General features: G+C 43.4%; 1 protein-coding gene across 1 annotated transcript in view; it reads left to right on the top strand.

Annotated features, from left to right (window-relative positions):
* slc27a6 (solute carrier family 27 member 6) overlaps positions 1–23,744 on the top strand; it is a 97,414-nt gene that overhangs the window by 6,000 nt on the left and 67,670 nt on the right. Inside the window, exon 2 of the mRNA XM_061847511.1 lies at positions 7,639–7,848. Coding sequence (XP_061703495.1) covers positions 7,639–7,848 — 210 coding nt within the window. The remainder of the gene's footprint in view (positions 1–7,638; positions 7,849–23,744) is intronic.

Here is a 23,744-nt window from a genome sequence, read left to right as displayed (position 1 = left end):
ACCTCCAGTTCTGCTTCCTGTTGTTTCTTCAGTGCCACCGTCTCTAATCTGTACATCATGGCCGGCCTCACCACTGTTTTGTAAACTTTGCCCTTCATCCTAGCACAGACTCTTATGTCACATAACACACCAGACACCTTCCGCCAGCTGTTCCAACCTGCTTGAACCCGTTTCTTCACTTCCTTACCACACTCACCATTGCTCTGGATTGTTGACCCTACATATTAGAAGTCCTCCACCTTCGCTATCTCTTCTCCCTGTAGCCTCACTCTTCCCCCTCCACCGTTCTCATTCACGCACATGTATTCTGTTTTACTTCGGCTAATCTTCATTCCTCTCCTTTCCAGTGCATGTCTCTATCTTTCTAATTGTTCCTCTGCATGCTCCCTGCTTTCACTGCATATTACAATATCATCTGCGAACATCATGGTCCAAGGGGATTCCAGTCTAACCTCATCTGTCAGCCTATCCATTACCACTGCAAACAGGAAGGGGCTCAGAGCTGATCCCTGATGCAGTCCCACCTCCACCTTAAATTCTTCTGTCACACCTCACCATTGTTCTGCTGCCATCATACATGTCCTGTACTATTTTAACATACTTCATAACGTTACATGTTAGAAAGGGAAATCTGGGTAACACTGCTAAAGCTAGCCACGTGACCCGACCCAGAAAATCGGTAGATAATGGATGGTTACGTTTTATCTTAAATATTAAACTAGGGAAATTATACAAACATTATTTGAGAATGGGCAGATAATTTTTCCAAAGGACAGTATCCCACTTGTAGTTACATGACAATGATTATTTATAAAACATGGTGGAAACCTATAAAAAAACACCAACTGCTATTCTTTTCAACAATCTATAACACCGTGAAGGAGCACAATGATGGTCGAGAGCTCTCAATCAAAGTGTGAGAAAGCAGAACGCAAGTGGAGAAAAACTATGACTTGACTATGACCTCTACAGACAGTCTCTTTGTAATTTTAACCAAGAGTTAGTTCGGGCTAGACAGCAACACTTTTTTTAAATCATCAGTAAGAACCTCAACAATACTCGCGCTCTGTTTGTTGTAGTTGACAAGCTCACAGCCCTCCCTAATCATATAGACCCAGAACTCATAATAGCTGAAAAATGCAATGAGTTATTTTAGTGAAAAAATACAATCCATCAGGTCAAATGTCAGTACAAATCAGCAAAATGTTAAAATGATTTTACATCTGAAGCCACCCAGGGAAAACTGTGTTTTGTCAAAACCTGTCACAATTTCATACAGTTGACCAAAAAACTGGAGAGAAAACTGTTCAGCAGCTGAAACCATCAACAAGCTGTATCGACTCAATACCATCTGACTTTTTCAAAACTATTGTGAAGTCATTGCTACCTGATTTGCAGCAAATACAGTGAAGAAAATAAGTATTTGAAAACCCTGCTATATTACAAGTTCTCCCACTTAGAAATCATGGAGGGGTCCGAAATTTTCATCGTAGGTGCATATCCAATCTGAGAGCAATGAACTAAAAAGAAAAATCCAGAAATCACAATGTATGATTTTTTTAACGATTTATTTGTGTGATACAGCTGCAAATGAGTATTTGTACACCCAAGAAAACCAATGTTAATATTTGGCACAGTAGCCTTTGTATGCAGTTACACAGGTCAAATGTTTCCTGTATTTGTGTGCACCAGGTTTGCACACACTGTTGGAGGGATTTTGGCCCACTCCTCCACACAGATCTCCAAATCAGACAGCCGCGGTCATCCTCTCTTTAATACAGTGCCGTCGTCCTGTCACATGTGCAGAAAAACACGCCCATAGCATGATGCTCCCACCCCCATGCTTCACAGTAGGGATGGTGTTCTTGCGATAGAACTCATCATTTATCTTCCTCCAAACACGGTTAATGGAATTATGACCCAAAAGTTCCATTTTGGTCTCATATGATCACAAAACCTTCTCCCATGACTCCTCTGTATCATCCAAATGGTCATTGGCAAACTTAAGACGGGCTTTGACATGTCCTGGTTTAAGCAGGGGAACCTTCCGTGCCATGCATGATTTCAAACCATGACGTCTTAGTGGATTACCAACAGTTACCTTGGAAACGGCGGTACCAGCTCTTTTCAGGTCATTGACCAAGCCCCGTCGTGTAGTTCTGGGCTGATTCCTCACCTTTCTAAGGATCAATGGGACCCCACGAGGTGATATCTTGCATTGGGCTCCACTCCGATTGAGAATGACCGTCATGTTTAGCTTCTTCCATTTTCTAATAATTTCTCCAAATGTGGACCTTTTTTCACCAAGCTGCTTGGCAATTTCTCTGTAGCCCTTTCCAGCTGTGTGGAGTTGTACAATTTTGTCTCTGGTGTCTTTGGACAGCTCTTTGGTCTTGGCCATGTTACAAGTTTAAGTCTTACTGATTGGATGGCGTGGGCAGGTGTCTTTATGCAGCTAACAACCTAACACTAGTCCATCCGATTCAGGATAATACATGGAGTGGAGGTGGACTTTTAAAGGCGGACTAACGGGTCTTTGAGGGTCAGAATTCTAGCTGATAGAGAGGTGTTCAAATACTTATTTGCAGCTGTATCGCACAAATAAATTGTTAAAAAAAAAATCATACATTGTGATTTCTGGATTTTTCTTTTTAGATTTTTCGCTCTTACAGTGGATATGAAACTGCAATAAGAATTTCAGTCACCTCCATGATTTCGAAGTGGGAGCACTTGCAATATAGCAGGGTGTTCAAATACTTATTTTCTTCACCATAATCAATTGCTCACTTCAGTCTGGCGAGTTTCTCAAAGCTTTAGAGTAGCTGCTGTTAAGCCTCTTCTAAAATACAGCACTGGACGATTCAATGTTAGCAAGCTATAGACCCATCTCAAATCTCCCGTTCATAGCCAAGATTCTTGAGAAAGTTGTTTTTAATCAACTCAGCAATTTCTTGAATTTAATTTGGACTTTTTGACAAATTTCAATCAGGTTTCCAAACACATCACTGTATAGAATCTGCTCTTATCAAAGTGCTAAATGATATAAGGGTAAATAATGACCCAGGAAAGGTGTCAATTTTGGTCCTGTTGGATCTCAGCGTGGCTTTTGATACGGTAGATCACAATATACTGCTAAACAGCTTGTAAACGTGGGTAGGACTAAATTGAACTGTCCTTAAGTGGTTTAGGTCCTACCTGGAGGAAAGGAGCAACTTTGTGACCATCAGAGGTGCTCGGTCTCAGTGAATGGCCTATGGGGGTCCCTCAAGGGTCTGTTCTTGGACCTCTTCTGTTCAGCCTGTATATGCTCCCCTTGGGTCAAAGGGTTATATGTTGACTCTCATGGCAACAAATACTTTCTTCTGTTGTTTTCATGAGTATGCAGCATTTACATGCACACCTGTGGATATGATAAAAAATAAATATTCATATTCACAAACTTCTGCTCAAAGACCCATATCAGCACACAGCCACCATCCGGCCCATTTACACATCTATTTTAACCATTTTGTGCTCAAACAAAACAACAAGATCCCGATTTACAGCTTTCAGTATAAAGTTTTGCAGTTTTGCTCATGACATCTTGGGAAAATTGTGACTAAAATGGGGATGGATCTTTGTGGGGAGTGTCTGGTTATGGCTCTAAGACGAAGTCCCAAGATTTTCACCACATGAAAATATGATTATGGTGAAGTCAGGTATGAACAGCTATTGCACTCAAATTAATGTGACAAATTTTTAAACGGGTTTTGTTCGTTAAAATTCTTATTTTTCTTGCATTATTTTAAAACAACATTGAAAACTTTAGATGTTCATTCAGGATAAGGAAGCCATTTCAATGTATCAGTTTATGGCTAAATAAATAAATAAAAACAACTTCACAAATGTTTACCAGTCAATGTTTCTAACACGAAGCATGTCCTCCTCCCTGGGTCTGACTGCTGTCTTTGCATTTACATTGCCAGCTATTTCGTCTGCATTTTAACATGTGTTCTGTCTGACTGGCCCAAAATTGATACCCTTTAACGCCTTTATAAACCTCGTATTTTTCACCGTCTTTATGGGACCCTTCAGAATCATGTTCATCGCTTGAATTATCGGAAAATTCATTGTCATTCTCACATTGGTGTCAAACGGCAGCCATGTTTATGTGTCTTGTTTTCACGTCACGTTCCTTTTTTTTTCCATTTTCCGCTGTGTGCTCGGGTTTTTCCGGTGAATTCAGCAATGTGCGATTAATTATTGCCAATAATCGAAAACTACAAATGTTTCCTTCATAACTGATTTCAGATTTGAATTCAGCATAAAATGTAAAAAAGTAAAAGGTGCTTTGAAGATTTTTCATACCCTTTAAATGGTTTAGGTCCTACCTGGAGGAAAGGAGGTACTTTCCAACCATTGGAAGGGCTCAATCTCAACAAATGGCAATGACCGATGGGGTCCCTCAAGGGTCAGTTCTTGGAGCCCTCCTGTTCAGCCTGTATATGCTACCCTTGGGTCAAATTCTTCAAAACTTTAATTTTGACTATCATATTTATATTTAGTAGTCTCCAGATGACTACAGTTTAATTGGGGTATTTTGCCACTGTCTAAAGCAGATAAATAACTGGATAAGCCAAAATTTTCTTCAACTAAACCACAACAAAACTGAGGCAATTGTTTTTGGCACTAAAGTAAATAGAATTGCTGTTAGTAATCACCTGGATTCTCCATCTTTAAAAATCATAGACCAAGTCCTAAACCTTGGTGTAATTATTGATTCCGAGCTGACTTCGTCTTCTGACTGGACTCCCCAAAAAGAGTATTAAAGAGCTGTTGCTCATTCAGAATGCTGCAGCTCATTCAGAATGCTGCAGCTCGCATTCTGACCAGAACAAAGTTTCCGGAGCATAGAACTCCAGTCCTAAAGTCCTTGCACTGGCTTCAGGTCAGCTTTAGAATAGATTTTAAAGTTCTGCTACTGGTCTATAAATCACAAAATGATCTAGGTCCTGAAAACATGAAAGAAATGCTGACGGAATACAAACCCAGGAGAGCTGTGACATCAACTGACTCAGGTCAAATAGTGAATCGCAGAGTTAGTTCAAAGCAAACATGATGAAGCAGCATTTAGCTGTTATGCTACACACAAATGGAATAAATTGTCAACAGAGTTGAGGTCAGCCCCGAGTGTGAATATTTTTAGATCCAGGTTGAAAACTCTTCTTTTTACTCGTGCTTTTTAGAGTACAGTAATCCCTCATTTTTCGGGTTAATTGGTACCAAACCCACCCGCGAAAAGTGAAAAACATTGAAGTAGGGGTAAATGGCGTTTTTTTTTTTTTTGCTTCATTGGTTCATGCCGTCACGCCGGGGATGGCGCATTGCCTTCCCCCCATAATATACAGTACAGTACTGTTCTGTCACGACCCATCGGAACGGAGGCCGGACCCAAATGCAGGAGTCGGGAGATCTGGCAGGCAGTCAGGTGCAGCAGCGGTAGTCAGGACGTCGGCGTAGAGAGCAGGTCAGCGGACAGGCAGGAGTTGGTACACGGGAGATCGATCAAAGCAGGCAGGAGTATTAAAGGAGTCAGGCTTACGGGGTCGGTCGGAGAACAGGCGGAGGTCGGTACACACGGGAATATGATCAGAGATATGGGAGTGCTGAACGGGGCTTGAACTGCAACGATCTGGCGCTGGACCAGTCGTCCCCATGATCCTATATACACCGGGGCCAATCAGCCAGCATGAGGCACAGGTGTGCGCCTCCCAATCAGCGCGGCCGTGTGGGAACCCGCACAGCCAGGGCTGGACCGGAATGACCATGACATGTACTAACGTATGCTGGCTTTTTTTTTTTTACTTTTTTATTTTTATTATTATTATTTTTGTTTTGGTTCATTGGTCCATGTCATCTTGCTGGGGATGCCGCATTATACCCTATCAATGTGGCTTCCCTCAACAGTACTGTACTAATGTATGCTGGCATTTTTTTTAATGTTTTTTTTTTCATTTATATTTTTTGCTTCATTGGTCCATGTCATCTTGCTGGGGATTGCACATTATACCCTATCAATGCTGCCGCCCCCCCATATTTATTTATTTATTTATTTATTATTATTATTTTTTTTTTCTTCATTGGTCCATGTCGTAGCGCTAGGGATTGCGCATTACTACGTAGTGATCCGGCTGTTTTGTTTTGTGTGTGGGAGGGGGTTCCAAAATCCGCGATCCACTGAATCAATGATAGGTGATCTCCAAAGTAGAGAAGATTACTGTCTTTTCACTTTTTAGTCCTATTTCTTGCACTGTACACGCTTTTAATTGTACTTATTTTAATATATATATTTTGTTGAGGGCGGCACATTTGGAGCAGCTGAAAAGCATCGGCCTAACAGTTCTGAGGACCCGGGTTTAATCCCAGCCCTCCCTGTGTGCATATTCTCCCCATGCCTGTGTGGGTTTCCTCCTGGCACTCCGGTTTCCTCCCATATCACAAAAACATGGAATATTAATTGGACACTCTAAATTGCCCCGAGGTGTGATTGTGAGTGTTTGTCGTTATGTGCCCTGCGATTGGTTGGCAACCAGTTCAGGGTTCACCCTGGCTCCTCCCCGTCGACAGCTGGAATAGGCTCCAGCACTCCCACGACCCTTGTGAGGATAAGCAGCTAAGGAAATGGATGGATGAATGGATATTTTGTTGTCATTTTTGTTCTTTTTATCCCATTTTAAATTTTTTATCTCTTTGTTTTCAAATACTTTTAATCATGTGAAGCGCATTGAGTTACCTCATATGAAATGCGCTATACAAATAAATTTGCTTTGCTTTTCGATCCCAGTGCAGTTGCTAATCTTGTTGAAGGCATCAAATTGGGGCCAGCTTTATAGTTCTTTGTCCTCCGGATGCTAAATCCACGAATGGTAAACTTTAGACGGTAATACCAACCATGAGAAGTTTGATTACTAATATTCTGTTCCTAAATTAAAGCAAATAATTCTTCTATTTGTGATATAACTTTTCCCTATGTTTTTATTTGCTCTCACATACAAATTCTAATACAAAAACTAAAGTCTTGTCATTGTCTCTGATGGGGTAGTTTCTGTGTTGAAACAGGACAAGGTATAGTGTTTAGGACTTAGTGATGGATTAAAACTAAGGTCAGTTCTAAGGACAGAACATTAAAAATGGCCTACAGTGGAACCTCAGTTCTTGAGGCCCTGTCCACAGACAAATTGGTTTACAAATGAGAATTTTGGATTGACATTGTTTCAGTGCACGAACTATGCTTCATTTGGAGAAAAGTCAGAGCGATCATCCACGATGAATGCTCATTTGTAATTTCTCTCACACTGTCAACATCATTTCCTCCTACTTAATTTCAGGTATCTTTTCTTTTTTGTGTAAAATAGAGCACAATATGTTTCCCAAAAAATTTAAAGGTGCAAGTTATTTGTGCAACTGTGATCCCCTGGAAAGAGCTGGTGGGGCTGGTCGAGTCCCTGGTTGACTTGGTCCATGGGATTTGAATGAATTCATTTTTATTCACTTTATTGGAACATGGTTTTAATTTCACAGAACAAATTAATTATTGAATCAAGGTTCAATTGGACCCATGTTTTTATCAATTGTGACATGGGTGTTTCCTTCTCTTAGATTTAGTAGAGTGTCTTCGTGGCATCATGAACAACCTACTGCGGAACAACATTCAGGTGTTGGCAATGACAAGCCATTGTGAGGACACAAACGTGAAATCCGTGCTGGATCACATAGTTGCTGCACCTGACAAACCTTTACCAGCAATTTTACGGACTGCCACCTCTCTCAAATCCCCTACCCTCTACATCTTCACTTCTGGAACCACTGGTGAGTATCCCCTCCAATGATGTGATGTCAATAGACATGGGAGAACTGTAAGGTCAAACACAATCTTTTCATGGATGTGGGTTGATTTAAAATTTCACAAATATTTACACTGAAGAAAATAAATATTTGAACACCGTGCTATATTGCAAGTTCTCCCACTTAGAAATTATGGAGGGGTCTGAAATTTTCATCGTAGGTGCACATCCACTGTGAGAGGGAGAATCTGAAAAGAAAAATCCACAAATCACATTGTATGATTTTTTTAAAGCATTTATTTGTGTGATACAGCTGCAAATAAGTATTTGAACACCTGAGAAAGCCATAATAATATTGGGTACAGGAGACTTTGTTTGCAATTACAGAAGTCAAATGTTTCCTGTAGTTGTTCACTTTCAATTTCAATTAGCAGCACGTGATCACAAAACCTTTCAAGTTAATACAGTGAAGGAAATAAGTATTTCAAAGCCCTACTATATTGGAAGTTCTCCCACTTAGAAATCATGGAGGGGTCTGAATTGTCATTGTAGGTGCATGTCCACTGTGAGGGAGATAATCTAAAAAGAACAATCCAGAAATCACAATGTATGATTTTTTTAACTATTTATTTGTGTGATACAGCTGCAAATAAGTATTTGAACACCTGTCTATCAGCTGACCCTCGAAGACGTGTTAGTCCGCCTTTAAAAGTCCACCTCCACTGTATTATCCTGAATCAGATGCACTTGTGTGAGCTGCATAAATACACCTGTCCACCCCAAACAATCAGTAAGGCTCAAACTTGTATCATGGCCAAGACCAAAGCGCTGTCCAAAGACACCAGAGACAAAATTGTACAACTCCACATGGCTGGAAAGGGCGACGGAGAAATTGCCAAGCATCTTGGTGAAAAAAGGTCCACTGTTAGGGCAGTCATTAGAAAATGCAAAAAGCTAAACATAACAGTCAATCTCAATCGCAGTGGAGCCCCATGCAAGATATCATCTCGCGGGGTCTCAATGATCCTTTGAAAGGTGAGGACTACACAGCAGGACTTGGTCAATGTCCTGAAAAGAGCTGGGAGCACCGTTTCCAAGGTGACTATTGGTAGTACACTAAGACGTCATGGTTTGAAATCATGCATGGCCCAGAAGGTTCCCCTGCTTAAACCAGCAAATGTCAAGGCCCGTCTTAAGTTTGCCAATGACCATTTGGATGATACAGATGAGTCATGGGAGAAGGTTTTTTGGTCAGATGAGACCAAAATTGAACGTTTTGGTCATAGTTCCACTAACCATGCTTGGAGGAAGACAAATTATGAGTTCCATCCCAAGAACACCATCCCTACTGTGAAGCATCGGGGGTGGTAGCATCATGCTTTGGGGGTGTTTTTCTACACATGGGACAGGACGACTGCACTGTATTAAGGAGAGTATGACCGCGGCCATGTATTGTGACATTTTGGGGAACAATCTCTTTCCCTCAATCACAGCAATGAAGATGGGTCGTGGTTGGGTCTTTCTACATGACAATGACCCGAAGGACAGAGCCAGGAAAACCAAGGAGTAGCTCCGTAGGAAGCACGTCAAGGTTCTGGCGTGGCCTAACTGTGTTTCTCAGCAACAGCCCAGAAACCTGTCTGATCTAGAGAAGATCTGTGTGGAGGAGTAGGCCAAAATCCCCGCTGCAGTATGTGCTAACCTTGTGAACAACTACAGGAAACGTTTGACCTCTGTAATTGCAAACAAAGGCTACTGTACCAAATATTAACATTGGTTTTCTCAGGTGTTCAAATACTTATTTGGAGCTGTATCACACAAATAAATTGTTAAAAAAATCATACATTGTGATTTCTGAATTTTTCTTTTTAGATTATCGCTCTCAGAGTGGACATGCTCCTACGATGACAATTCAGACCCTTCCATGATTTCTAAGTGGGAGAACTTCTCATATTGCAGGCCTTTCAAATACTTATTTCCTTCACTGTATTAACTGGAAAAGTTTTGTGATCACGTGCTGCTAATTGAAAATGAAAATGAGAAGTCGGTGCTTGCAGCCAAATGTCATGTGCAAAAGCCGTATTTGCTTCAATTACGTGGCTATTCAAGGTTGCACTCTGTAATAGCATATTTATTTGGTTATCCCTCACTATTTAAAATTCATCCATCTATCCATTTTCTGAGCCACTTATCCTCAAAAGGGTCACGGGAGTGCTGTAGCCAGAGTGTCCTGTGTCAGAGTTTACTTCCTGTGTGACATGCCTGGCAGGCATCCGAATCAGATGCTCCAACCACCTCATCTGGCTCTTCTGGGGAGCAGCAACGGCTCTACTCCGAGCCCCTCCCGGATGACCGAGCTTCTCACCCTATCTCAAAGGGCGAGCCCGGACACCCTGTGGAGGAAACTCATTTCGGCTGCTTGTATCCGGGATCTTATGTTATAACCCACACCTCATGACCATAGGTAAGGATCAAAACATTGATTGAAAGGTAAACTGAGACCTTTGCCTTTCAGTTTAGCTCCCTCTTCACCAGACCGATGCAAACTCTGTATCACTGCAGACGCTGCACCAATCCACCTGTCAATCTTGTGTTGCATTTATCCCTTGCTTGTGAACAAGACTCCAAGAAACTTGATCTTCTCCTCTTGGGGCAGGATCTCATCCCCAAACTTGAGTGGGCACGCCACCATTTTCCGACTGCGGACTGTCGTTTCAGATTTGGTGGTGCTGATTCTCATCGTAGCTGCTTCACACTCTGCTGCGAACCGTTCCAGTGAGAGTTGGAGATCACGGCTTGATGAAGCCAATTGAACCACATGCTTTGCAAAACGCAGAGATTCAATGCTGAGGACACCAAACCGAACCCTTCTAGACTTCAGCCGTGCCTAGAAATTCTGTCCATAAACATTATGAACAAAATAGGTGACAAAGGGCAGCCTTGGCGGAGTCCAACTCTCACCGGAAATGAGTCCAATTTATTGCCGGCAATGCGGACGAAACTCTAACAGCAGTCATACACTGCTCGTACCAGGGGGTTTGGTACCCCATACTCCCGAAAAACCCACACAGGACTCCCCAAGGGACACAGTCGAACACCTTCCTTAAAACACATGTAGACTGGTTGGGTGAACTCCCATGCACCCTCGAGGATCCTGCCGAGGGTGTATAGCTGGTGCACTGTTCCATGGCCAGGATGAAAACCACATTGTTCATCCTGAATCTGAGATTTGACTTCTCGACGGGCCCTCTTGTCCAACACCCCTGAATTGACCTAACCAGGGAGGCTGAGGATTGTGATCCTCCCTGTAGTTGGAACACACCCTTTGGTCCACCTTCTTGAAAAAATGGGACCACCACCCCAGTCTGCCAATCCAGAGGCCCTGTCCCCGATATCCACATGGTGCTGCAGAGGCATGTCAACCAAGACAGCCCCACAATCTCCAGAGCTTTTATGAACTCCGTGCGAATTTCCTCCACCCCCAGGGCCTTGCCACGGAGGAGCTTTTTAACCACTTTTGTGACCTCAACCTCACAGATGGGATAGCCCACCTCTGAGAACCCAGACTCACAATGTCCCGAGAAGAGGTTATCAGCACCCAATCCTTCCTACACACAGTGTTGACGTTGCATTGTTTCCCCCTCCTGAAACTCAGGCTGGTGGACCAGAATTTCTTCGAAGCCATCTGGAAGTCTTTTTCCATGGTCTCACCAAACTCTTCCCATACCTGAGTTTTTGCTTTAGAGACCACCAAAGCTTCATTCCACTTGGCCAGCAACTACCCATCAGCTGCCTCAAGAATCCCACAAGCCAAAAATACCGGATAGGACTCCTTCTCTTCGACATCATCATTGGTGTCCACCAACAGATTCGGGGATTACCACCACGACACGCACTGAGCATCTTATGGCCACAGCTCTAGTCTGCCACCTCAGGAATGGAAGCGCCGAACAGGGTCCACTCGGACTGAATGTCCCCTGCGTCCCCTGGAACATGAATAAAGTTCTGTCAGAGGTGGGAGTTGATGTGCATTCTGACAGGGGATTTTGCCAGACATTCCCAGTAGACCCTCACAATATGTTTGGGCATGCCGGATTGAACTGGAATCTTCCCCCACCATCGTAGCCAACTCACTACCAGGTGGTGATCAGTTCGCAGCGCCGCCCATCTCTTCACCACAGTGTCCTCAATATGCAGTCTCAAGTCTGACGACACAATCACAAAGTCGATCAACAAACTGTGACTTGGAGAGTCCTGGTGCCAAGTGTACATGTAATCATCCTTATTATGAACATAGTGTTTGTTATGGACAATCTGTGATGAGCACAGAAATCCAGTAACACAACACCGTTCGGTTTATGATCAGGGAAACTGTTATTCCCAATAACGTCCTTCCAGGTCTCGCTGTCATTGCCCACGTGAGTATTGAAACGCCCATCAGAACAATGGAGTCCCCAGCTGAAACGCCCTCCATCACTCCCTTTAAGGACTCCAAAAAGAGTGTGTGTTCTGAACTGCTGTTTGGTGTATAGTCACAAACATTAGTAAGGAACCTTCCTCCCACCCGAAGGGGGAAAGGAGGGTACCCTGTCTAACACAGAGGTAAACCCCAACGTTTGGGCACCCAGCTCAGGGGCAATAAATATATCCACACTTGCTCGACACCTCTCATCATGGGGAAATCCAGAGTGGAAGACATTCCAACCTCTCTGAAGAGGACTGGCACCAGAGGCTAAACTGAGTGTGGAGGCGAGCCCGACTATATGTAGTTATAACTTCTCAAGCTCATATACAGGCTCGGGCTCTTTTCGTGCCAGAGACATAACATTCCATGTCCCTACAGTCAGCCTCTGTAGCTGGGGATCGGCTCACCAATGTCCCTGCCTTCGGCCACCACGCAGCTGGCACTGCACCTGACCTCTCTAGCCCCTCCCACAAGTGGTGATCCCATGGGAAGTGGGAAGCATGTTCCCCTCTCGGGCTGTCCCCGCCCAAACCCAACTGTCTTTACCACTGTCTTCTAAACTTTGCTGTTTTTACTAGCAGACTCTTTTGTCAGCTAACACACCTGACACCTTCCGCCACCCGTTCTGACTTGCTTGGACCTTTTTATTTGATTCCTTACCACACTCACCATTGCTCTGGACTGTTGACCCAAAGTATTAAAGTCCACCACCCTTGCTCTCTTCTCCCTGCATTGTAACTCTTACCCCTCTGCCCTTCACGTTCATTTACATATTTTACCTTACTTTGGGGTAGCGTCTATTGAGTTAAATAAAACAATTATTTCAGAGAAAAAAATAAGGCGGAGGTGGGGCCTTGTGTTACTTCCGGTTTAGTTTTATTATAAACTCTTACCATTATAAATCAAGCTATTTTGTCTAGTAAAGAGGCAGCATGTCACTTTTCATATGTATAACATTTAGAAGAAAGTGATAACATTTCACTACATCAATCAGGGCGAATCTACAAGGGAACTCTTAGGTGCTCCAGTGCTCCCCCCCCCACCCCCACCAAGCTCAAATAATTCTCCACTTACTGTACAGGAGCACAATGTGAGTCATTTCCTCCTTGCCATGAACCCTGCTACCTGTACTGAGTACCAGGCAAGGTGCTCAGAGCATGTGCCCACCAGCTGTCCAGCATCTTTTCCAAGATCTTCAACCTCACACAGGCCCGAGGAGTCATCCCTACCCGTTTGAAATCTACAACAATCATTTCTGTCAGGTTTACCAGTTAGACATTCATTAAACAGAACAAAAAAGGAAGCAAAGACACCAGTTCAACTTTGACAGCTCGCGAGGAGAGAGCAGAGGCACTGTCTCCTACAATTCGCCATTGCACTCTCTGATTTCCTCTCCTCAGCACCTCCATTTATTTTGTTTCAAAACTCCCCTTATTTACATGGATGTTCAGAAAAGGAGACCGGCGAGCAAAACTTTTTTGTGCGCGTGTGTGTGTGTGTGTGTGTGTGTGTGTGTGCATGTGTGCATGTGTGTGGAAGATTGGTGAGTACATGTGTGGTCATCATTTCTTTAACAGACAACAGGTTCCAACAGTTCTGATGATTAGATGTTTTTGTTCTTGTTATCTCCTGCTAGGCGGCTGCCACGTTATCTAGAGCAGAGCAAAGCATTGTTCATTGCAGGCAGAGCAAAGCATTCTTCATTGCAGGCAGGAACAGTAACTGAATTGGACCAGAGCAAAGCATTTCTTCATTGCAGGCAGAAGCAGTTACTTAATTATATTTACAATTATTTCTACATTATCCCCCTGTGTATCCTACATTTGTTCAAATCATCACATCATCTAATAGATCACCCTTTCGGCTTTATTCTACAGAATCATATTTATGGAAACAAACATAGTTACATTCATAGGAAAATATAGTACTAATTACTTCTAATCTTCTGGATCAGAGAATAGGTCTGGAAGAGAAGTCATAACATCATCATCGTGGTCAACAATATCACTGTCATTACCCTGTTGTGCCAATAGTGGATATATTTCTGCCAATTTTGAATTCATCGGGGCATTCGCAGCGGTTACAAGTCAGTTAAGTGATACCCTTATGCAGGGACTACAACAACATCCACACAATGTAATAATAGCTGCAAACACAGCTATAGAAACTAGGACAGAGAACACCAAATTTTTAGATTTGGCAAACTTTTTTTTCCACCACTCAGACCAGGCTGATGTCTTCACACAAAATTGCGCCGTCATCTTATAGTTAAGGGTACGGAGGCCTTGAATGGCCCTTGTGAGTGAACCATCAGGTGCTGTGATATTTGGAATAAAGAACACTCATCACCGAACATTGAGTAGATGCCTCCCTTCTCGGCCAGGAGCATGTCGACCGTTATGCAGTTCTACGCCATGAGTGAGGTTGCAGGTTTTTTTTCCCTTAAGGCAATAAAGCCTGCTTCCGTATAATTACAGTACCTAGTTTCTGTACATTGTAATGTATGTAGTTGATTCTGTCAAAGTTTTTATTCGGGGTTATCCATAACAAGATGGATTCCTATACTGCAGCAATATGGTTCGCCAACTTATACACATCTGGTATGCCTCGTGGGATGCCAATTGCATCAATGTATCTCGGATCTCCATCTTTCCAAGAGGACCTTCGCCTTCGAGAGAAACCGAGGGGAGACCCAAAGATGGATGCGGCCAATTGTATATCCTCTGCTTTGGATGGAAACACAGTCACAGATAAGAGCAGTGATACCAGTGTACACGTTCCTGCTGCATTTACCAGTGTGTCATACAACTTTTGACCAACACACCACCACCATATATCACTCCATGGGAGCAGTGGGGCAGTTTGCAGATGGATATCATGACACCATGTTTTGTTGAGACTTCCCAATTTAACACCTGTCCCTGTAAAGCTAACAGAGGAGAAATTAGCCAATGCAACATTAGTAGAAAATATCAGTTTATTATTTACTGCTTTCGTTGTTGGATAAACACTAATCCATATCTGACAAGTGGTGTTAGGAGTTGTTTTAGTCCTTAACTCAAGGGTACACTGTTTTGGGATTTCTGCGAGAATGACACGTAGTAGTGCCCTAGGGCCCATGCACATAACTCTAATTTACCCTGTTAGCTGCATTCTACATGAATAAAAAACAGTTGTTTCCTATTTGTAAAATAAAGTTCCTCACGCTTTTTCAGTTAAAATACTTCAACTCCCTCCATAGTATACGGACTCTTTTGTATGGCATTCAGGTTTAAGGTAGCATTTAATTGGCAAATGGTGAGAAGAAAATGGGGGTTTCCTTTAGCATAAGCCCATAGATGGAATCCCCAGCACTTAGACTTGGCCAAGGAATTAAAATAGTGTATAACTGATTCATTGGGAGGCACACATGGAGTTGGAGTCAGGTTGTTTAGCTGGTAATATTTCTACGCATTTTGAAAGAGCATTGACAATGACTTAAGCAGGATTGTTTTCCCTCACTTTTGTTTAGTTCAATGAAATCCAGGTCTATTTTCTGAAATGGATATGTAGCCTGAGGTAACCGACCACGTTTTGGATTTACATTCCCTTGTGGATTATGTCAAGCACAGGTCAAACAAGGCCTACAAATTTTTTTTGCATACAAGTTAAATCCATGGGTTTTTTAATGTCTTTGTACGAGGGCTACCATTCTTGCTGTTTAGAAATGAGGCTTCCCATAGCTCAATATTGTTGCCTACTTAAAAAGATTTTTGGTAGAATGGATTTTGTATCTGTGCTGACATAAATCCCACTTTGTAATGTAGCACCTTTATTTTTCTACATTTTTAGTTCTGCTGGTAAGCTTTGTTGTTGCATTTTGTTTAACACATCATCTGAAAGTATGTGTTCATTTCTTACATGATCAGCTAATCCCATAAAGGTTTTGGCTGCTACTTCTTTTGCTGTTTTATCTGCAAATGCATTTTCTAATGATACTTTGTATTTGATGTGTGTTTTTGGGTGTGTGTTGAGCTGGCCAGCAAAGCCATATTGTCTTATCCACAAATTTAGATAATTATTTTATATTATTTTAGTAGGACATTGGCTTTCTACAAACTTCTACTCCTTACACATTATTATTTTTTTCAGATGTTCTGTATCAACTATTTTGCTACGTATCAATTATTTTGCTATTTGATTTTCCCCTGTTGGAGTCAGTGGACTTCCCCCTGAACAGGGTGACAATTACTTTCTGTTTGAGGTAATTCTCAAGCTTCTACCACAAGTGGCGTAGATTTCTTACCTCTGCATCGCCTCAAACAGTTTTCACACAATTTCCTCTTCAAATGAGGTAGCGAATCTCCGCTCACACTTTTCCACATGCACACGTTTCACAGAGCTCAAATACGTACAGGGCACATGTTGCCCTTTTCTCAGTTTTATAGACTAATTTGTCTACTCAACAGGGACTAGTATTCTCGAGGTTTGGTTCTGCCGCAGTCACCCAGACGCGCATTCACTCATTCCTAATGAGTGTGTGAGTTTCCTACTCACCAGAGATGTCTTTACTTCCATTGGCTTTTCGTCAACCCTCAGCCTACAGACGCAAAGTCAAGGCCCAGTCCCGGAAACGCTCTCGAGTGCCGTGGCCACGGTCTTTGACTGGACATAGACTCAGCCCCTGGAAAACCTCAGGTATCTAGAGATTTGGCTCGAAGGACCAAGTACAGCTCACAAGGAGAGGAACTGTTTCATACAATTCACCACTGCACTCTCTGATTATCCTCTCCTCAGCACCTCTATTTATTTAGCTTCAAAACACCCCTTATTTACATCGATGTTACAAAAAGGAAACGGGCGAGCAAAACATAGTTGGAAACAAAGTGTACTTGTTTGTGTGTATATATGTGTGTGTGTGGGGGGAGGGTGCATGTGTGTGGAAGATTGCTGAGTACATATGTGGTCAGCATTTCGTTAATGACAAAAGGTGCTCCTATTTCTAACAGTTCTGATGATTACATGTTTTTGTTCTTGCTATTTCCTGCTAGGTGGCTGCCACGTTATCAAGAGCAGAGCAAAGCATTTCTTTATTGGAAGCAGATATATGATAATTATATTCACAATTATTCCTACAATTTCCATTCCCAAAAAGAAATCCTTAACTAGCGTCAATGACAATCACCCTGTTGCATTCACACCTGTTTTATGAAGTGCTGTGAGAGGCTGGTTCTCAAATACATCAAAGACGCTCTCCCCTATAAGATTGACTCACACCAGTTTGCATACCGATCCAATAGATCAAGAGAGGACACCATTGGCATAGCAACACTGTTGAGTCACCTGGAACAAGTTCAATCCTATGCTAGGATGCTTTTTATGGATAACAACTCGGACTTTAATACAATTATTCCAGACATTCTAATGGCTAAACTGGACATTTTGGGTGTCCCTCCTCTCACATGCACCTGGATCAAGGACTTCTTGACAGACAGACCCCAGACTGTGAGAATCGGCTCCCACATTACCTCCACCCATACACTAGGCTCAACACAGGATTGTGTGTTAACCCCCCTCCTGTAATGTCTCTACTCCTTCGACTGCAGCCCAGTCCACAAAAATAACAATCATTAAATTCACTGACGACACAATAGTGGTTGGTCTGATTTCAAAGGTAGATGAGGGACCCTACAGGAAGGAGGTCCAGAAGCTCACAATCGCATCCACAGAAAATAATCTGATACTGAGCACTATAAAAACAAAGGAAGTAATTGTGGACTTCAGGAGGAACAGAACTGAACTGGCTCTGCTCTTCATCAATGGCGAGCGTGTGAATAGAGTATGCACATTCACGTTCCTGGGAGTCCTGATTTCTGAGGACAGTCTCCTGGACAGAAAACATCAGAACGGACATTAATAATGGTGAACAGCGTCTACAGTTCCTGAGTCCTTAGAAAGAATAAACTGGACACAAAGTTGTGGCTGGCCTTGTACCGCTCATCTATCGAAAGCCTGCTGATATACGGTGTCTCCGTTTGGTAGGGAAACTGCACTGAGTAAGATTATTCGTCGTGACCCATGGGCGTGTTGAAGGCGGTTTTCCACCCGTTCCCCTCCCTAATGCACACCAGGTGGTGTGTGTTCTGTAAGTCCAATTTGGTGAAAATCCGAGCCCCTTGCAGCAACTCGAAGGCCGTAGCAATATAGGGGAAGGGGATACCTGTTCTTAACAGTGATGTCGTTTAGGCTCCGGTAGTCGATGCAGGGGGACAGGGTTTTGTCCTTCTTATTGACAAAGAAGAAGCCAGATTTGGCGGGTGAAGATGAGGGTCGGATAAGGCCCGCTGCCAGCGACTCCTCCACATAGTCCATCATGGCTTGGTGTTCTGGGCCTGTAAGAAAAAGCAGTCTCCCTCGCGGGGGTGAGAAGCCGGGCAATAATTCAATGGCACAGTCATACGGCCGGTGAGGCTGAAGAGACTTAGCCTTTGCTTTAGAGAATACTTCTATTAAGTCAGAATAGCAGGGAGGCACGAGTGACAAGTCCGAATCCAGTTGCAAGTCCCGCGGTACTATCGGAGCAACCGGCGGTTCTCCCTTCTCAAGAGGTGCAAAGCACGCAAGGCCACATTTCAAACCCCGTGGTTTGATTTGACCAGAGCACCAGTCAATGAGGGGTTTATGCTCTTGGAGCCAGGGCTCCCCAGAATGATGTCACTATTCTGGGAGTCGAAGACATGGAAGCTGAGACGTTCGCCGTGTGCGTCAGGAAATGTCATGTCCATAGTATTTGTACGGTGGGTCATACGGCACAAAAACCTGCCATTCGCCGCATAAGCGTGCCAAAGTCGCCGTGTCTTGGCCCAATAAGTCAATTACTTGCGGGTTCAGAAGGTTCGTGTCTGAGCCGGAGTCGATTAACGCTTTAGCCGTATATGACCGTCCGCGAGCGCTTAGAGTAACCTGAAGCAGGGACAGCATCAAACCACCTTCGGTTTAGTGAACACTCACCGCGTGGACACCTTGAGTGCACGTCAAGCGGGATTGAAAGGACACCGAGCCACGAGATGGCCCAACTGCCCACAGTAATAAAACCGACCCTCTCACCGGCGTTGTTGCCATTCCTCGGGGGAGCCGTGGATCCCCTCGACTTGCAGCAGCCTGGATCGGTTGGCTCGCGGCCTGTGGTATGATATTCCGTTGGGCATGTCCCTGTAGCGCGTCAACCCTCCCCTGTATAGCGAGTCTCTGGTTGATCCTCAGAGCAAGGGCGATGATCAATTCCAGGTTGGTGGGCAGTGCCACTGCGACGAGATGAATCCCGGGCGAGAGCCCCTGACAGAACGTGTTGAGGAGTGCTCCCTCGTTCCACTGGCTCTCGGCCGCTCGGATGCGGAATTCAATGGCGTAATCTGACACTCTACGTTTCCCCTGCCGGAGCGAGATCAAAGAACCTGCTGCCTCATGCTCCGGGGACGCGAATCGGAATACCTACGTCATCGCACACAGAAAGGAGGTCCAAGTGCGGCAGGTATCGGAACCGCGGCTCCATTCGGCTGTGGCCTAGGCCTCTGCTCTTCCCGTCAGGTGGGATATCACGAAGGCTAGCCGAGAGTGGTCATTGGGGAAGGCGGAGGACTGCAATTCAAAATGGAGATCATACTGGGCGAGGAAGGGTTTAATATTACCCGTGTCTCCGTAGAACTGCTCAGCCCGGGAGAGTGGCTACACTTGTTCCGCGGACAGACTTGGGCTCGGGGTGGCGGTGGCTGACGTTGAACTGATGTTGGCAGCGCTGGACATGGAGGTGAACCAGGAGTCCAGCCAAGCACATATCTCCTGTAACCGGTTATTAGTCACTTGGAGAGCGCCTTCCTGCTCCGCGATACAACTGACTTGAATCTACAGGGACTGACAGACTGCAGCTGATTTGGCTAGGTCCATGTTATAGCCAGATCATCTTGTCACGACATGAACACAATAAGAGAGACAAGCAGGAGAGTACTTGGTCTGTCTTCTGGTAGGAAAGGGGAGAAGGAGACTTGGTGGTGGAATCCCAAAATACAGGAGGTTATACAAGGAAAGAGTTTAGCAAAGAACAAGTGGGACACTGAGGGGACTGAGGAGAGGCAAAAGGAATTCATTGAGATTTGACGTACACCAGGATGGACACAAAAGAAGGAGAAAATGATCTATACAAGTTGGTAGTGTGGTAGTAGTGTGCTAAATAGATGTAAAGAATATTTTGAGAAGTTGAATGAAGAAAATGAGAGAGAATGAGGAGTAGAAGAGGCAAGTGTGAAGGATTAGGAAGTGGCAATGATTATGAAGGAGGAAGTTAGAAAGTCACTAAAGAGGTTGAGAAATGGAAATGCCTTTGGTCCTGATGACATACCTTTGGAGGTACAGTGAAGAAAATAAGTATTTGAACACCCTGCTATATTCCAACTTTTCACACTTAGAAATCATGGAGGGGGCTCAAATTTTCATCGTAGGGGCATGTCCACAGTGAGAGAGAGTATCTAAAAAGAAAAATCCAGAAATCACAATGTATGATTTTTTTTTAACAATTTATTTGCGTGATATAGCTGCAAATAAGTATTTGAACACCTGAGGAAACCAATGTTTATATTTAGTACAGGAGCCTTTGTTTGCAATTACAGAGGTCAAACGTTTCCTGTAGTTGTTCACCAGGTTTGCACACACTGCAGGAGGAATTTTGGCGCATCCAAGAGAGCAAGTGGAAAGGGAGTAAGGCTAGAAATTTCAGTGCAAGGTTTAAATAATTTTTATCATGGAGTAGATGTGAAGAGAAATGGAGTAGGGGTTATTTTAAAAGAAGAGCTGGATAAGAATGTCTAATAGTATCAGATCAAGTGGTGAGGCTGAAATTTGAAATTGACGGTATTGAGTATAATGTGATTCGCGGCTATGCCCCACAGGTAGGATGTGACCTCGAGTTGAAAGAGAAATTCTGGAAGGAACTAGACGAAGTACTCCTGAGCATCCCAGAGAGAGAGAGAGAGAGAGAGAGAGAGAGACTGTAAGGTTGTGGTGGGGGAGAGTGTAGCTCGACAGCATAGGATGGTGGTGTGTAGGATGACTCTGGTAGTGGCTAGGAAGACTAAGAAGACAAAGGTAGAGCAGAGAATCAAGTGGTGGAAGTTGAGAAAGGAAGAATGTTGTGTGGCCTTCCGGAAAGTGGTGGGACGGGCTCGAGATGGACAGGAAGAGGTGAAGAGAGAGCTTATAACCTTCAAAGACTTTAGATGTTCTGTGGTTCTATGCTTCACGGAGAGTTGGCTTTGTGTACGAGTGCCCGATGCCGCCATCATGCTCCCCAGCTTTAACCTCCATCGTGTGGACCGTGACACCGAGCTAACACGGAAAACGAAAGGTAGTGGAATATGCTTTTATATCAATGAGAAATGGTGCACGGACGTTACACAGCTCAGCACACACTGCAGTCTGCTTTTAGAGTCACGGTTTTATTCGCCACGTGCGCTTGTATCTTTTATCCGAGTCAGTGTTTACATACCACCTCAAGCTATCATGAGTGCCGCGTTGCTAACGCTCGTCAGGCAAATTAACGAGATTGAGAAAAGACACCCATATTCGCCGCTCATTATACCAGGAGATTTTATCACAGCTAAACTTAACCACGAACTCCCTAAACATAAGCAGCACGTGAAATGTCTAACGAGTGCAAATTACACCCTAGATCATTGTCAGCAAAGATGAGAATTTTCTGCGGATTCGCGGAATTCATAGTTTTTTCATCTTTCATCATGTATGTATATATATATATATATATATATATATATATATATATACACACATATATAGTGTAACTTGGAAGTGTAGAAGCCTATTTGATATAAATTTCACTCAGTATACATTTTTATTTGAAGTTTGGCAAAATTATTTTGGTTGTTTCATTTTAAGTTTTCGAAATATTATCATTGCCCTGTATTTACACTGTTAGAAGTGACCAGAGGTCATCATTTAACAGTGTGTTTTATAAAAAAAAAATTGTACCCGAGGGGGAACATCCCCCCCTTTGAGCCCCCCCCGAGGCAGACATTGTCAGTGTTTTTCCAGATTGGTCATTCTCATCCCTTTGTTCTATATCAATTAAAATGGTAAATTGGTAATACACAAAGAGTTCATGGTTTGAAATCATGCATGGCACGGAAGGTTCCCCTGCTTAAACCAGCACATGTCAAGGCTCACCTTCAGTTTGCCAATGACCATTTGGATGATACAAAGGAGTCATGGCGGAAAGTTTTGTGGTCAGATAAGACCAAAATTGAACTTTTTGATCATAATTGCACTAACCATGTTTGAAGGAAGACAAATGTTGAGCTCCATCCTAGGAGCACCATCCCTACTGTGAAGTATGAGTGTGGCAGCATATTTTGGGGGGGTGTTTCTGCACATGGGACAGGACGACTGCACTGTATTCAGGAGAGGATGACCGTGTCCATGTATTGTGAGATTTTGGGGAACAACCTCTTTCCCTCAGTCAGAGCATTGAAGATTGGTCGTGGCTGGGTCTTTCAACATGACAATGACCCAAAGCACACAGCCAGGAAAACCAAAGAGTGGCTCCGTAAGAAGCATGTCAAGATTCCGGCGTGGCCTCGCCAGTCTCCAGACTTAAACCCAATAGAAAATCTTTGAAGGGAGCTGAAACTCCGTGTTTCTCAGCGACAGCCCAGACACCTGTCTGATCTAGAGAAGATCAATGTGGAGGAGTGGGCCAAAATCCCTCCTGTAGTGTTTGCAAACCTGGTGAACAACTACAGGAAACGTTTGACCTCTGTAATTGCAAACAGAGGCTACTGTGCCAAATATTTACATTGGTTTTCTCAGGTGTTCAAATACTAATTTGCAGCTGTATTACACAAATAAATTGTGAAAAAAATCATACATTGTGATTTCTGGATTTTTCTTTTTAGATTATCGCTCTCACAGTGGACATGCACCTACGATAAAAATTTCAGAACCCTCCATGATTTCTAAGTGGGAGAACCTGAAATATAGCAGGGTGTTCAAATACTTATTTTCTTCACTGTATCTGCTTTTGCGTCTGAACTCTTCATCTGTTGTTGACCAATACTTCCCAATCATGTGCTTGACATGTAGCTTCAACATTTGCACGGTTGACACTGTTCCTGATTATCGCACCACTACTTTAAACGGCATAATTCTTTTTTTAAAGGCTGTGCTATTTGCAGAATGGTCACTGGACCAGGCTATTGTTTTGTCAGTTATTTCAAAGGGCTCTAAATTGCTGGAGGACTCTGCATCATTTGCATGGTTGTCCAAAAAAAATCGGCAAAACCACATCACTGGGAACCTTTTATTGCTCAGTGACTATGTTTTTACGTCTCATAAGTATTTTCTGTCAATTGAAAGACTGTAAAGCCCATGGGAACATTTTCACTGAAGGAGTCAGTATCTCTCACTACATG

This window comes from Syngnathoides biaculeatus, chromosome 17 (genome assembly GCF_019802595.1).
Source record: "Syngnathoides biaculeatus isolate LvHL_M chromosome 17, ASM1980259v1, whole genome shotgun sequence".
Lineage (NCBI taxonomy): Eukaryota > Metazoa > Chordata > Actinopteri > Syngnathiformes > Syngnathidae > Syngnathoides > Syngnathoides biaculeatus.
Note: the sequence above shows the minus strand (reverse complement) of the source record. Positions and strands in the feature narration are given on the sequence as shown.